At 45.7% G+C, this 14,340-nt stretch overlaps 2 protein-coding genes across 2 annotated transcripts in view; both read right to left on the reverse strand.

The window, feature by feature from the left end:
- TSPO (translocator protein) overlaps nt 1–14,340 on the reverse strand; it is a 357,420-nt gene that overhangs the window by 196,266 nt on the left and 146,814 nt on the right. The gene's annotated exons all lie outside the window — the stretch shown is intronic.
- On the reverse strand, nt 887–9,805 carry GABARAPL1 (GABA type A receptor associated protein like 1). Its single transcript, XM_066319618.1, has 4 exons — nt 9,633–9,805; nt 5,917–5,995; nt 4,817–4,935; nt 887–3,567 (listed from the first exon to the last, which is right to left on the reverse strand). Exons 1-4 carry the CDS (start codon nt 9,720–9,722, stop codon nt 3,502–3,504), a joined length of 354 nt encoding a protein of 117 aa, XP_066175715.1. The 5' UTR covers nt 9,723–9,805; the 3' UTR covers nt 887–3,501.

Below are 14,340 nucleotides of genomic sequence, written 5' to 3' on the forward strand. Positions count from 1 at the left end.
CATGGCTGTGCAGGGCTGAGGGCAGAGCCTCGGCGGGCTCATGGCTGTGCAGGGCTGAGGGCAGGGCCTCGGTGGGCTCATGGCTGTGCAGGGCTGAGGGCAGGGGCTCATGGCTGCTCAGGGCTGAGGGCAGGGGCTCATGGCTGTGCAGGGCTGAGGGCAGGGCCTCAGCGGGCTCATGGCTGTGCAGGGCTGACGGCAGGGCCTCGGCGGGCTCATGGCTGTGCAGGGCTGAGGGCAGGGGCTCATGGCTGCTCAGGGCTGAGGGCAGGGGCTCATGGCTGTGCAGGGCTGAGGGCAGGGCCTCAGCGGGCTCATGGCTGTGCAGGGCTGAGGGCAGGGCCTCGGCGGGCTCATGGCTGTGCAGGGCTGAGGGCAGAGCCTCGGCGGGCTCATGGCTGTGCAGGGCTGAGGGCAGCTGCAGGCCAGCCCTGCTGCAGCAGCGCCAGCACAAGTGCCCACAGTCCTGAGGGGCTGACGGGGACTGCACCAGGACAGATACAAACAATCCCCGGCCATGGGCATCAGGACAGGTGGCCCAAGGTGCCTGGCAGGGACAGGCAGGGCTGGTGATGCCCCTGAGGCCCTATCACTCTTCAGGGCCTTAAAACAGCAGAAAATGCATCAGTGTATTCATTATGCATCTTAAGACTTTCTCACATCATCCAAGTCTAATTAAAGTTCCCATTAGTGCCACGGCAAGACACAGCTAGGTGTGTATGTGACAATACCACCAAAACCAGGAGAGATGGGACTTGTCTTGGTAGTCAGGACAGAGTAAACCTGGGGTTGTGGGAAAAAGTAGCAGCAAAAATTCTGGCAAAGTTCCTTTATTTACAAGCTCACATTGGGAAGAAATGCTAGTCACCCATTTTGGACCAATCTGTGATTTTCAAATGCATCTTTATTGATAAGTTGATTAAGCTCTAGTCCGAACTTTATTTTACAAGAACCTGCAGCTAACCAACACAAAAAAATTACCATCATTATCTTGTACAATACTAGCACAAAAACAGAAATGCCACAATTCAGTTGAAAGAACTGTAAAAGAACTAAATTAAATCGTAAACTCTACACGTAACAAACAATTGTGATTAGTCCCACGTGTTATTTATAAACCCAGCAGTGGGAGGGGAGGACTGAACACAAAGCCAAGCACCCCAGATGCCAACTCTTTCTCCCCTGAGTGTGCTTAACCACATGCTTGGCATGAACAAGTGGGACAGCAGCAGAGAGATGCACACCATCTGCCTGTCTTCTCTTCTATCCTAGAAAGCCTCCTGGGTCTGTTCTCTGCTTCAAAATATTCAGAGCTTCCTAAAACAAGAGACTGATGCAGATTTGCACCGAAAGGATGTGAAGAGAGCCTAGTAGCTCAAGGAGAGTGAGTCTGAAACAGAGGACTGAGCAGTGCAGGCAGAAACTGAAGTTATCTAAGTTGGCAGTAGGTACAACTCATCCTTACACATTTATTCCAGATGAACACAGGATGGAACAGCAAATCTGAAGTTCAGGATGTAATACTGGGGATATTACACCACCTACGTCATCCTTTGTTCCCTCATTTTCTGTCTGCCCGTTCTGACTACTCTGTCTGCATCCTTTGGGGTTCCTCCCTTCTCTCCCACGTTCTGGTACTTCCCACCCCACACAGGCAGTGACCCTCCTGCCCCACCATGCTGCCTTCCCTGACCTTCACAGAGCTTTGCCAGTAACTCCCACTTGACACTCTCATGAGCTCTCCTGCCTCATGCACCTCCATGTAACAACAGTCAGAGAAGGCTGAAACCTGATTTCCTTTTCCCCACACTCAGAGGAGCACTCATCTTGATTTCTCATTCCTGAAGAATACAGGGAACGGTATCTAACTTTACAGATAAGCAAACTGAGCAAACACCTTCAACCTAATTTGGAATTCACCTGTATTCTTCATCCTTCTCTTTTCTTCCCTCTTGGTCCCTCTCTTAAATGTAGGAATGTTGACAGTAATTCAGGCCTAGTTCTCTGATTTTTAAGTAAGACCCCAGAATTTTCCTGAACGTCAGCTCAGTCTCCAAGATCCATTCCTTCATCATAGTTCTAGCCGTAATGGGAAAATCTGCTGTTCCTGCCACTGAGAAGAGACTGCTTTGGCATGACAGCATAAGGCTTGCACAGGACAGCACCCATCTGGCACCCTGCTAAGAACAACACTGGCTTAAAATAAAATAATTTAAGAAAAAAATCTACAGATAATCTATTCCCTTTTCCCTTCAAGTCTAAAAGAACCTCTCTTGTGGCAGAGAGAGGCACTGCTACCCAATCACAAAAAGCCAGCAAAACACATGTGGCAGTGACTGATTTCTTACGCTTGTGCACATGGTGCAAGGGCTGTACAGGGATGAGACATGGAAGGGAGGGCTAAACCCACAGGAATTCTGCCATCTTCAAATCTGCAGAAGACTGGTACAAGGACAACATTGATAGATAATTTTCTGTGTTCACCAAAAACAAGACCACTAGCAGTTAGTTGCCTTAATGCACAGCAAAGGTGACTAAAGTTAGGTATCAAGAAAAGCAATCTCACTTGTAGGCTAGCTAGGAACTGAACAGACAATCTCAGCAGCCTCCAGGATCTTCTGTAGTGAAGTTCAGTTAGAACAAGTGATGAGCAGCCACGGTGAACATGTTTGGGATATTCAGTCCTGTCTCAGAGCTGGTGAGGGCTCATGAGGTCCTTTCTAGCCCTGTGCTTATGAGTTTATCAGTTGACTACACTGAAAAGAACAAAAGGGTCATTTTTCTGTCCAGCAGTTGCAATTAAAGCAACAAGAGAAAAAAAACTTGAGGAATCTTTTATTCCTTTACCCAACCTTCATGTCTTACAGCTAAGGAGTTCCCAGCCCCCAGAGTAAGCCCTTCTAATACTGATGGACAGAGCTACCAGCCCTTCTAATACTGATGGAAATTATGGGAAACACAATAACCTTAGAACAATTCACAGGTAGCAGCTGAGTGAGGACTGTCAGCACAGGACAGCCTCGTGTGGGCAGAGTGAAGGGCCTCACAGCTCACTGAATGGGAGCCATGGACAAGACAGGACAAGGTCAGTGTACAACACATAGCATGCCTTCTTCATTAAATGAAAGGGTTACATGAAAATGGCCATCCTGCCCAGTCACTCTCCTGGAGCTTCACTACACTGGCTTGTCTAGCAGCCTCCAGCACTAACTACAGCCAGCTGTGGCAAGAGAAGAATTGTGAACAATGGAGTTTCCCCAACCCCCAGTGTGGAATCTCTCATTAATCTTGAAGTTCACCCTGTCCCCCTACCCTGACTCCCCTCAATTTAAAAAATAATGGTTATAATTAATGCGTAGAAGCTGATGACATTGTGCATGTGGTTCACTTCCAGATCTCTTTTTTTCTTCTCATGCATCCTCCTCCTGCCTCTCCAGCAACCCCCTCCCTGCCAATCCATTCCATCAGTCCATCCAGCCTGCATGCCTGGGGGGCAGCTGCTCACTTGCCATAGACGCTCTCATCGCTGTAGGCCACATAGAGAAAATAGTCCTCCTCGTGGTTATCCTGCCAGGGACAAAGGGACAAAGTGAGGAGCCAAAGCTGGAAACTCACTGTACATGAGAAAGCCCAGCCCAGAGATCACTGTAACATGAGCAGAAAACTTCTCTTTCACTGTTCCTCTGCAGGACACATTTCTGTCCACAGGGAATTTACCTGAAGAGCCACAGCCAGGCTGCGTTGCAAGCATGGAACAGAAACAGCTCTGACTGCTCACCAGTATCTCGGCAGTGGGACGGTCTTAAGATTGAGAGAGAAACTTGGACAGATTTAACAAGTCAAAAAACACCTCTAGATGATTCTTTTAGTTTTTCAGAACACTTTGACAAGTGGCTGTATTTCTAAGTCCTGTTTTACATAAGGGCAGTAGAGCTGAGATGTTAAGTGATTACACTGACACAAAAATTCTGCAGGGTGCCAGCAACAGAGATCTGACCTCAGCTCTGGACAGCCAGACACTTTCCTTCAACGTGTTCAGATTTGGAAAGCACCTTGCCTATGTTATCTTTTATTATCTTCATCAGTACACAGATTGATGAAGTGTCCAGTTATTGTCAAAAAGTGACAGGGCCACAGCACCTCGCCACAGCTCTTTCATTAAAACGCCCAGCAGAAGGAGAAATCAAGGAGAAACCAATCCAGGCTGCAAACCACTCATGATATAATGGCTACAGAACTGAGAAATATGGACATCCAATATGCCTTTAAGGTTGATCAAATAACACTGCTGAGTAGAAATAGTGTTCACAGCATCCTACACAACCCTCATTTATGCAGTACATATGATGAAAAAGTAATTCTAGACAAAGAATAAGCGTGCCATAAGAAAATATTTATAGACAGATGGATGCCCAGTGATACTGGCCCTTTTACTGGCTTTTTACTTACCTTTACTGGCTAAAAGGAAGTACCTTTTTTATACACAGCAAAACCTATGTTCTCCACCCTCCCCAGCCCCAATCCTTCCTCTGAAAAGGAAGTGGTTTATTTCAATACTTTGTTAAAGTAGTAGGACCAATGTATCACTGCTCGGGTAACTATTTGTCATAACCCTTTCAACTAGCAAACAATTAATTGAATTGATAAGGCTTCCCAGGCTCCCAACTAGGGGATGGAACTCCCCTGACCAGGTGATGGGATACAGCTCAGGGTGAGAGGGTCCCTGTGTTCAGGCATCTGTGACCAAGTTGAAACCACTGACACTTCTGGACACTGCTCTTGCCAACAAAAGGCAAGAGAAAAGGGCCAGGCTTACCTCATACAGCTGACCCATGGTAGCACTGGTGGGAGGGATGGTGTTATTGACAAAGAAGAACAAAGCATCTTCCGGCCTCAGGTGGATCCGCTTTCGGATTAGGAAGTAGAATTGACCAACTGAAGAGGAGCAAAAAATGCCTTACATGCAGAAGGAAATGTCGGGAGGGGGTTTTGTTGTTGTTGTTTATTTTTGTATTTTAACCCTAACCATGGATGTTTTCTTTTGGTGGTAGAAGTCACATGCTGCATATAAAAAGTAGGGGCAAATGAACAATGCTGGGAAAAAAGCAATAGAAGAAAGCAGTAACTTCATGACTGTAACCATATCAGCAGCCAATCCCCTCAGAGCTGGCAGTTTCTCAGGTACACACCTCATGCCATATCCCCTCTAAATTCCCACTCCACCTACTATGGTATGAAAGGCTCTAGTGAGGGGATTGGTGGGAAGATGTTTAACTAGCTTAACCTTTAAATCCTACAGCTCAAAGACAACTTAGAGAATTTAGCCCTGCTGTAAATGGTTAAACCATTCCTGAAAAAAGAAGATCCTTATTATTCACTTGAACTATGTTGCACAAGAAAGTTTTTCACAGTCCATTAAATACTGCAAGAAAAATAAATACTGTTCCTCTAACTCATTCATGTTCTTAAATAAAAGCAGATGTAATCATACTCAAAATCACCATGACCATTCAGAAAAAGAACTCTGCAGCTACGACTACAGACACAGGGGTGGAAAAGGGTGAGACTATTGCAAGAACTTGTCTTTCTGCAACAAGGGTACAGCCTCTGGCAACTCTGCAGCTAGGTCATTATTGACTGGTGATGATGACACAGCTCATGATACACAATTTAGTCACTGTGGTCGTGGTTAGAACTCAGCTGTGACACACTAGCTAAGCCAGTGAGATACCTCAAAAGATCTCAGAGAATTCTGCATGTTGTAATGCAGGCTATAAGGTATAAATATAATAAGGACAGCAGATAAACGAGATGTTGAGCCTGTCTGGATATTTTCCTTGTGCTGATCATAGAGTAAAAAGCACTTCTGAGACCCTCTCACTGAAAATCAGGAAGAAAAGAGGTAGATATTGTTACCTGTGAGGTCAGAAGGCACAAGATACTTTCTTTTGTCTAAGTCAGGTACTCTGGCTTTGGGTGCTTTTTCCACGATTACCTGGAAAGAGAGAGAGAGAGAGACAAAGCAAGAAACAGATGATGAGTATCATAAACCAAAACGGTCCAAAAAGCATGAGTGGATAAGGATATTACCCTCTGATGGAGATACCAGGCCTTTAGGTATTTAATCTGTAACAAATACACAGCATAAAGAACACACAGGTGAGATGACTTAAAGAAGAACAGAAGACAAAATCACTCCCAATAGCTGTGCTGGGAGTCCAGGGCTGAAGCAGTAAGCATGGTGAGTGAAAAAAGAGTCCAGAACAGACATAAAAATAAACCATAATGGTTGATTAAAAAAAAAGAATAAAATTAGGACACCTTGATGTTTCCAATTCAGGTTAATTTTGTGTGAAGAAGCTGTCAGGAGGCTAATACACAAACACAAGTTAAACTGTTTCCAGGTTACAGTTCCAAACTGCCTTGCACAAAATCAGCCCTACTCCCAGTAGTCCCACATCCTAATTTCTACTTTCACCAATACCAAGTGCTCTAGAATGAATTAAAGAGAAAATATAGCTCATTGGGGATTTTTTTTTTTAAATCTCCATTTCTTCAGGAGTCATCGTCTACTCTGAAATTCATATCCTTTATTATCCGTATTTCACATAGCTATGGACATTTCCTTAATCACATAAACATACTATAATTGAAACCAGCCTACCATCTGGACAACTGGACCCACAGAGACCTCTGACAAAAAACACTGATTTCCTTTTATTCTAACACAGGAAAATACAAAGCTCAGCAGCTTTAAGGTCAAACAGACCAAGAGGTCTTCTGCTAAAAGATAATTTTTGTTAGCAGAGCTGGGCAAAATATTTACCTCCGAAGCAGGAAGTATTCCAAAGTGATCTGATCTCTTTTTCCATTGAAACCTTTGGAACTACTGTGTTTGTGTGGAGAAAAACTGCAGGCCTTTTCTTGTGATACATATTTTTGAACTGGCAAAACATACATTTCAATCTATGTGGCTTGCTGTTCTACAGAAGCCATTCTGACCACCTAAACTATATCTAAAGCTGGATTTTCTGAACTTCATAAACTTTTTAATTTCCTTAGTCCCCATAATTGTAAATACTCCACCTGAGACACTGTGGGACTAATTTCTATGGGTTCCATGCTCCCATAGCTCTTTGGCAGCCCCAATTAGCAAATACAGCTGTTGTGTAAGAGAAGAGGCTGAACTGCTGCGCACTAAGCCTACTTTGGAAGCAAAATGATGTTGCCCCACCAGTGAGACACAACCCCAGAACAAAATGTTATGATGAGCCTGGTGCATTTAGCCAGGACGTGGTGCTATGCTAACCTGAATCCTTCTAGAGCCAGGTGAGCGTCTGCAAAATATCTCACACCAGAGAGGTACCAACTAGGACATCTTTCCCTGGGCTCCATTTGAATGTTGCCAACACAGCCAAATCCCCTGAAATTTCCAGGTTCGATTTTAAAATAGAAACGTGGCTGCCTCAACTACTTCAAGACTTTCAAGTATCTAAGTTAGTACAGGGCACTCAAGCTCCTTCAGGCAGTTTGAGGTAGGATATGCATTTCTGTACAAGATGCAGTTGTAAATGCTGTGAGGGAAGCACAATACCACAATCTCACTGAACAGGTGGAAGCTGAACAGCAACAGCACTTTCCACATTTTTTTACCAGCACAGCCAAACAAAGGCAGTATCTAAAACAATAAACTGCACTGGGGAGCAATCTTTAGTTCTTGCCTCCAATTTAAAAAACTACTGACAAGCCTAACTGCTTGCTGTGACTACCCTGACCTGGGGGGGAAGGAGGGGGATTGTAGATTGGTCATTAGATAATAAAGGAAAAGAAGTTACGCCTATGAGAACAACATGTGTGTTGGGGCTTCTAAGCCCCTAGGAAAGATTTAAATCAGATCATCGCTGATTCAAGAGATCTTAAGAGACATCTCTCTCCTGCAAAGAGGCAGGGAAGAAATGGAGGTGCTCTGCTAATCTGACTGGCAATTGCATTCAGTTTGCTGGATAATGCAGGTTATCTCTTCTGAGGCACTAAACCCTCCACATACATAAAAAATCTACAAGGAAAATCCTAAGCGTAGAATACAGACTACCTACATTTCTGCTGCTGCTGAGTAGTGACTGTGATAATGCAGGGCAGTAAAATCTCATCGAGATGCTGAGATGTATCACGGCACTGCAGAGTAGGCAGCCAAAAGCATTACATCCTCAAGGATCCTGCTGTCAGGAAGGGCAGACACAGAAGTGATGTGAAGAACAGAGTGCTGCATTCATCTCTTTGTATGCAGCTCCGACAAGAGGCTATCCTTCGTAATTCACATCTGGGCCTTGCTGTGCATCATTTCCAAATATCTTTACCTCCAACACACCTTGTTATTCTGGTCCTGGTTTTCTTTACAAAGTTCTGCTGATGTCCCCCCTATCTTGACCTCCTTTACCTCCTGCCAGACTGGGCCTCCTCCTGGACTCCCCACAGGGCTCTTCCTGACACATTTGCCATGGCTTGCTGTGCAATCTGCCACGTTAATCCTCAGTTTACACCTTGTCTCACACCAGACCTACAAAGCCCCCATCATAAACACCCAACCCCATACACTTCAAGCTGACCTGCTGCATGCTCAACCCATGTTATACCAGGCCTCCCAAAACCAGAAAGAACAAAGGCACCCAAATACTGACTTCCAAAAACTGTTTCAAGTCCATTTGAGAATCACTCCCAAGATAAAAAATGCCGTTAGCCTGCAGGGAAAATATGGTGTGTAACTGTTCCCCCTTTGTCATTAGTTTTACAGGGGGTCCCAGTTTTTTTGAATGTAGTACACTTGTGCAGTAAATCTAGGGCAGACCTCTCCAGTGAGGATGGAAAAAAAAATACTTGCAAAATGTTTATTAAAAAAGGAAAAAACCACTCTACACTTAATTAGATTTGTCATTTCTTTTTTTATATAACTATTCAGAATTATTAAACCAGAAGTTTCCCACAGGCACTCCAAAAGGGCCTAAGAATGAGGAAGCAAAATTTAGCTAGATGACCTTGCATTCCAAATGACATTTTCTCCACAGGATGATTAAACAGGAGGGCAAAAGGATTAAACAGTATTTTTTTTTTGCTCTGTATGTATGCATATTCTCTTCTGTATGCAAAGGAAAAGAGCAAGGCTATATGGAAAAGACAATCCAAGCTGAAGTGAAATAAAGATAACAGGGACGTATGAGATGACCCGGATGGGGACCGTGTTTAGTAAGAAGAGCACCCGGTTAACCCACTCACTGATCTCCATTTTCAGAGAAACAAGGGTGAGCTCTTCTCCACTCACCCCCACGCATGCCAGAAAAGGATCAGCAGCGTTCGCACCGTGGAGTTACTGCGGATCCCAGGGAAAAAGGTGTACTCCACCCCGCACCCACCCACCCACACTGCGGCCCTTCCCGCATCAAAAATAGCCCCAGCTTTGCCCCAGGGAGAAAAGCAGCCGGGGATTTGAATCAGATCAGCGAGATCACGATCATCTGTACTAAACTCATTTCTTTCGCCTCCAAAATAAGGCGAGCAGCAGCCGACGGTCGGCACGGAAAACAAAGGCGGCCGAGCCCGGGCCCGCAGCCTTGGCCGCCCCGGCAGCGCGCACTCACGGGGACTCTGTCGGGGTATTTCTTCCGGATCTTCTCCCCTTCTTTTTTCCTGTACTCGAACGGGTGATCTTCCTTGTACTGGAACTTCATGGCGCCGGGCTGTCCCTCCGCTCGCGGCCGCTGCTACTACTGCTACTGCTACTGCTGCGGCTGCTGCTGCGGCTGCCTCCGCCCCGGCCGGCGCTGCGCAGAGAGCTCCGCCCGCCCGCCCGGCCCCGCCGCCGGCGCCGCCCGCCGAGCTGGGCCCCGGCCGCGTCACGGGCCGCCGCCCGGCACAGCGCCGCTGTGACGTCACGGGCCGCCGCCCGGCACAGCGCCGCTGTGACGTCACGGGCCGCCGCCCGGCACAGCGCCGCTGTGACGTCACGGCAGGTGCCCCCCGCCGCCGAGCCGAGCCGTGACGTCACGCCGAGGCGCCCCCCCCCTCCCCCCCCCGAGCCGAGCCGAGCCGAGCCGCGCTTTGACGTCACGGGGAGGCGCCGCGCTGCCCGGGACGGAGAGGAGCGCGTTCTTTCTAGTTTGGCGCGTTCTGTTCGTGCATTGATTTATTGCCCTGCGATATGTAAACAAATATTTTAAACCAATAATTATTTAAAAATTTTAAAAATAATTTTTACGTTTAAGGGCAGCAAAACGCCGCCCGCCCTCCGCAGCATGGCTCACGGGTTATAAACAAAGCACCAGCCGTACTAAGGCACCCCATCCACCCGCGCTGCTGCGCCCCCCGTGCCCACTGTCCCCCGTGCCCAGCGCCCCCCGTGCCCAGCGCCCCGTGGGGGTACGGGTCTGGGCTCCCCGGGTGAGGCCTGAATGCCCCCGCTTGTCCACATGGATGTGACCTGTGCACTTTGTGGCTGCGAGATGTAACAACAACAACAGCAACAACAACAACAAGAACTTGTTTGTTCTCAGCCCGTCCGGTGGCTGTTGGATCTGGATTGTTGCCCTGTTTGTAGCGTCTCGGTGGCAGAAAGCGTGCCACGTGATGTGTCACAGCAGATGCGTGTTACAAACACGCTGAAGGTGACTGTCTGCAAACAAGCCAAAACAGCGAGCCAAATTCGGCCCAGTTACTCAGCTGGCACGTACAATATCTGGGTATTTTTTTCTTCTAGGAGGTGATGGACACGCAATTATTCACTGATCAGCAGAAGAGCAGGTATTAATGAATGGTTCAGCATGCTCAAATCAGGACAAAAATCAATTGCTGCTGCCCTAGGGACAATGAATTGGATTGCATTAAATTATTTTTTCTTTGCATACTTTACCCAGGGAAGCAGAATTTTGCCAAGGCTGATCTTTTATCTGTGCAAGGGTTTTAGTTGTAGTAAAATATGAGTGGAACAGTCAGATGCATAAAGTGATTCTCCACACCCACAGCAAAGACAGAGGTAAAATGACCCAGATTTCCTAATTCAACCCCATCTCTTGACTGAGGAAGAACAGGAGTAGGAAAATGTGTGTTGGGGTGTGGTTTTTTCTCACCTGAATCATTACACCTATTTTTGGATGGGCAAAGTGTGTCTGCAAAAACTCTGGCAGGGTCTTTACTTTCTAAGCTTTTATTACTGGTACTTTTTAAAATACTAAATGCTTTCATTTAGTATGGGATACTGTGACCTCCTGCTGATGGTCAGTTCCAGCAGGTGCATGCCCAAATCTCCTAAGGATAAAGCAGCCCACAGTGGGAATGTCACCAGCCTGCGTGTCCCAGCTTTCTTTGTTCGTGTCCATGAGGTCTGTACAGGAAGCACCATCAACACTTTCTGTCTGTCCCTGGACATGTAAACGTTCTCCCATATTTGCCACATAGTGTCAGAGGAGCTCAGAGGGGTGAGTCAGAAGGAAGACATTGTGTTTTGCAGTCCCATAGCAAATAGCTAGGACTGTAGGAGCCCCAGGGTTTAGACCCATGGAAAATTCTGGTTTCGTGGCATCAAACTTTTATATAAAGCCTTTGTTTGGCCTCCTTCCTTCCTCAGTGCCTGCAGCATAGCAGTTGCTGTGTACTGAAGGTAGTGATGCCTCTTCCTCAAGGACAAAAGAGAGGAAGTTTTGTAGCCTGTTTCACCTAAGTTACCAACATAGTCTCGCAGTTTAAACAGACTGATCTCAAACTCCTCTTATCCTGTGAATTGCTGTTTTTGTCCCCAGGACTGCTCCCAAGACAGCTAAGATAACACCTGGTTTTAATTTCTCATGACAAATCGGAGAAAAGTGCCAGGTTTTTTTCCCTGTTCTGATGCAAAGACATGGCCCTGTGAGCAGATTGCTTGGTGACTTCTCAGCAAATCCCCTGACTGAAGTCTCTTCCTGCCCTGATGGTGCAGCCCTGGATGACCAGCCCCAAGACTCGCTCCTCCTGCTTCCCCATTGTCAGGCACTGAATTCCCAACTCTCTCCTTCAGCTTCAATAATAACAATAACGTCACTGGCAAAACAGGCAGGAAGATGATACATGCAGAAACATTGACAAACACCTAAACATGTGACTAAGGGTCGTTAAAATGTCAGCCCATGGGCATGTGACAAACCCCACGTTCTGGATTCGTTTGCCAGAGGGAGGAACTGGAAATGGTGTTGGCTAATTTTCCTATCCTGGACTGCCAGCACAAAGTGGTCCTTCACAGACTGTCAAAACAATATATTTTTTCTTAACCTGGAGTGTCAGAACAGCTCTGAGCACATACTGTACTCTGTGTCTGCAGGTCATGTGAGTGCATTCACAAGAGATTTCCCAAGTGTTGCCAATGCTGCAGCCATAGGAGCAGGAGACAAAAATATTTGCACACAATCTGGGGGCAGGGTTTGCAGCCTGTGCCATACAATACAGTCCTCCTAGTTATAACTCTGGACTTCCATGGATATATCTTTCATTATTACTTCCCCTTGAGTAATTTATGCCTCTACGGACTTTTTTTTTTTTTTTTTTTTTTTTTTTTTTAATCTTTAGTGGGGACTCTGCATATCAAAGTCTCTTTTTTCAGAAAATTTGTGCTTGATGGTCTGGATGGTGATTAAAACACAGATGGCACTTGTGATTCTGATCTGCTTGCTGCCATCCATGGCAAAATCCTTGCCTGGTGTCTCTCCTATATCCCTTGTGACTGGTCACCAGTTTCCCTTGGCACTGGATCTGTAGTATCTTCAGAGCCAGTATGGGCACATTGATCTTGCATGATGGCACAGGGTTAGTCACTCCCAGTAAACAATGTCTAATTGTCTAAATGTTTTCCTTTCCTCTAGGAAAGCATTCTGTATTGTCCATGCTGGGCTGCTGTCTTGCTGCTCTATTTTCTACAATTTCTTTTTTTTTACAAAAGAACCTGCTCTTTCTTGCCATACTTCTTGTATGGCCCTGCTTTACTAAAGTTGCTTAAAGGCATACAGATTATGTCATGAGGAGATTAAGGAACACAGTCACAATTGCTGCGTGATCAAAAGCAGCAGTAAAGAACAACACCCCAGACTTGCAAAGCTGAGTTTGCCATCCCTTTGTTCCAGCCAGTGATTGGGAGTGGCCTGTTGGGGAAGGGCATCATTGTTCCTGTGAAAACAAAGGAGCAACAACAACAGTGGGGCCAGTGGAATGTTTCTGAAACCCGGGTTTTCTCAAGCGCTCCGTGTTTTAGGGGAACCTAAGGGTGGCACTGTAACCAAACAAGTTAATATTTCTTTTATAAGGAGCGTGTGCAGAAGTGTGGGGAGGTAAATTGCTTTAAGGAGATTTAATCCATGAAATGGTTAACGGATGACAGGCAAGCTATGGGTGATGGCCATGTGTTAGATAAACAGATCTCGGGACTGGCATGCTTTAATTCTCTTAGACTGGAGAGAGAAATTTGTTGTTGAGACTGAGACACAAAAAATGCAGAATTTATAAATCACAAAGGCACAGAAACTGAAGATGAAGGAGAAACTAACAAAGACAATTACTGAGATTGTGTCTATCTGGGGAAAAGAAATAAATAATAAAAAGGCTAAAAATGTGTATTAATCAGCATTAGAAGTAATAAATAAATAACAATAGGTGATAGAATACTAATTACTGAAGAGAGCTACATAGCTTGTAAGCCAATGAACACTAATTTCTTTTTTTGCTCAAATGTATAGTTAAAGGTTTTGATAACTGGCATGTTCTGTGGAGCTATCCCCATATACCCTAACACTGAATAAAGTAATGTTGACTTTGTACCCTAACAAACTGGCTGAAGAGTTTATTTCCCAGCTGTTGGTGGCAGTTTCTGGTACCCCCGAATGGGACGAAGAGGTGCCAACTCAGTGGACCAGAGGAGTTGACAGCACTCCAGCAGACACCAAAATATTTTTGTGGATATCTTCCCATTTCCTGGTCTGGTGAGTACACCACTCTGCCCTTTCTGGGAGAAAGAATACAACATTACTCAAGGTACTTTATTTGAAGGTAATTTTCCTGTCCATAAGTTGCACTAGTAGAAAGTTTGCAGTGTGAGGCTCAGAGGTTTTTCAAATGTTCACTGATTTGGGTTTTGGGAATGGTTGTAAAAAGTTGTGAAAGATTGTAAGAGGATGTAGAAAACTTGTAAAAGGTCTTAAAGGAGTTAAAGGTTTTTTACTAAGATGATAAATATGGGAGTGGGGCCACCTTCATAGCTCCCAAGAGAAGGGATCCCAAAGGGTTCCCCTTTGGGTTGTGTCCTAAGGAACTGGAAAAGGTTGAGGGTTTGGG

This window comes from Sylvia atricapilla, chromosome 5, assembly GCF_009819655.1.
Source record: "Sylvia atricapilla isolate bSylAtr1 chromosome 5, bSylAtr1.pri, whole genome shotgun sequence".
Lineage (NCBI taxonomy): Eukaryota > Metazoa > Chordata > Aves > Passeriformes > Sylviidae > Sylvia > Sylvia atricapilla.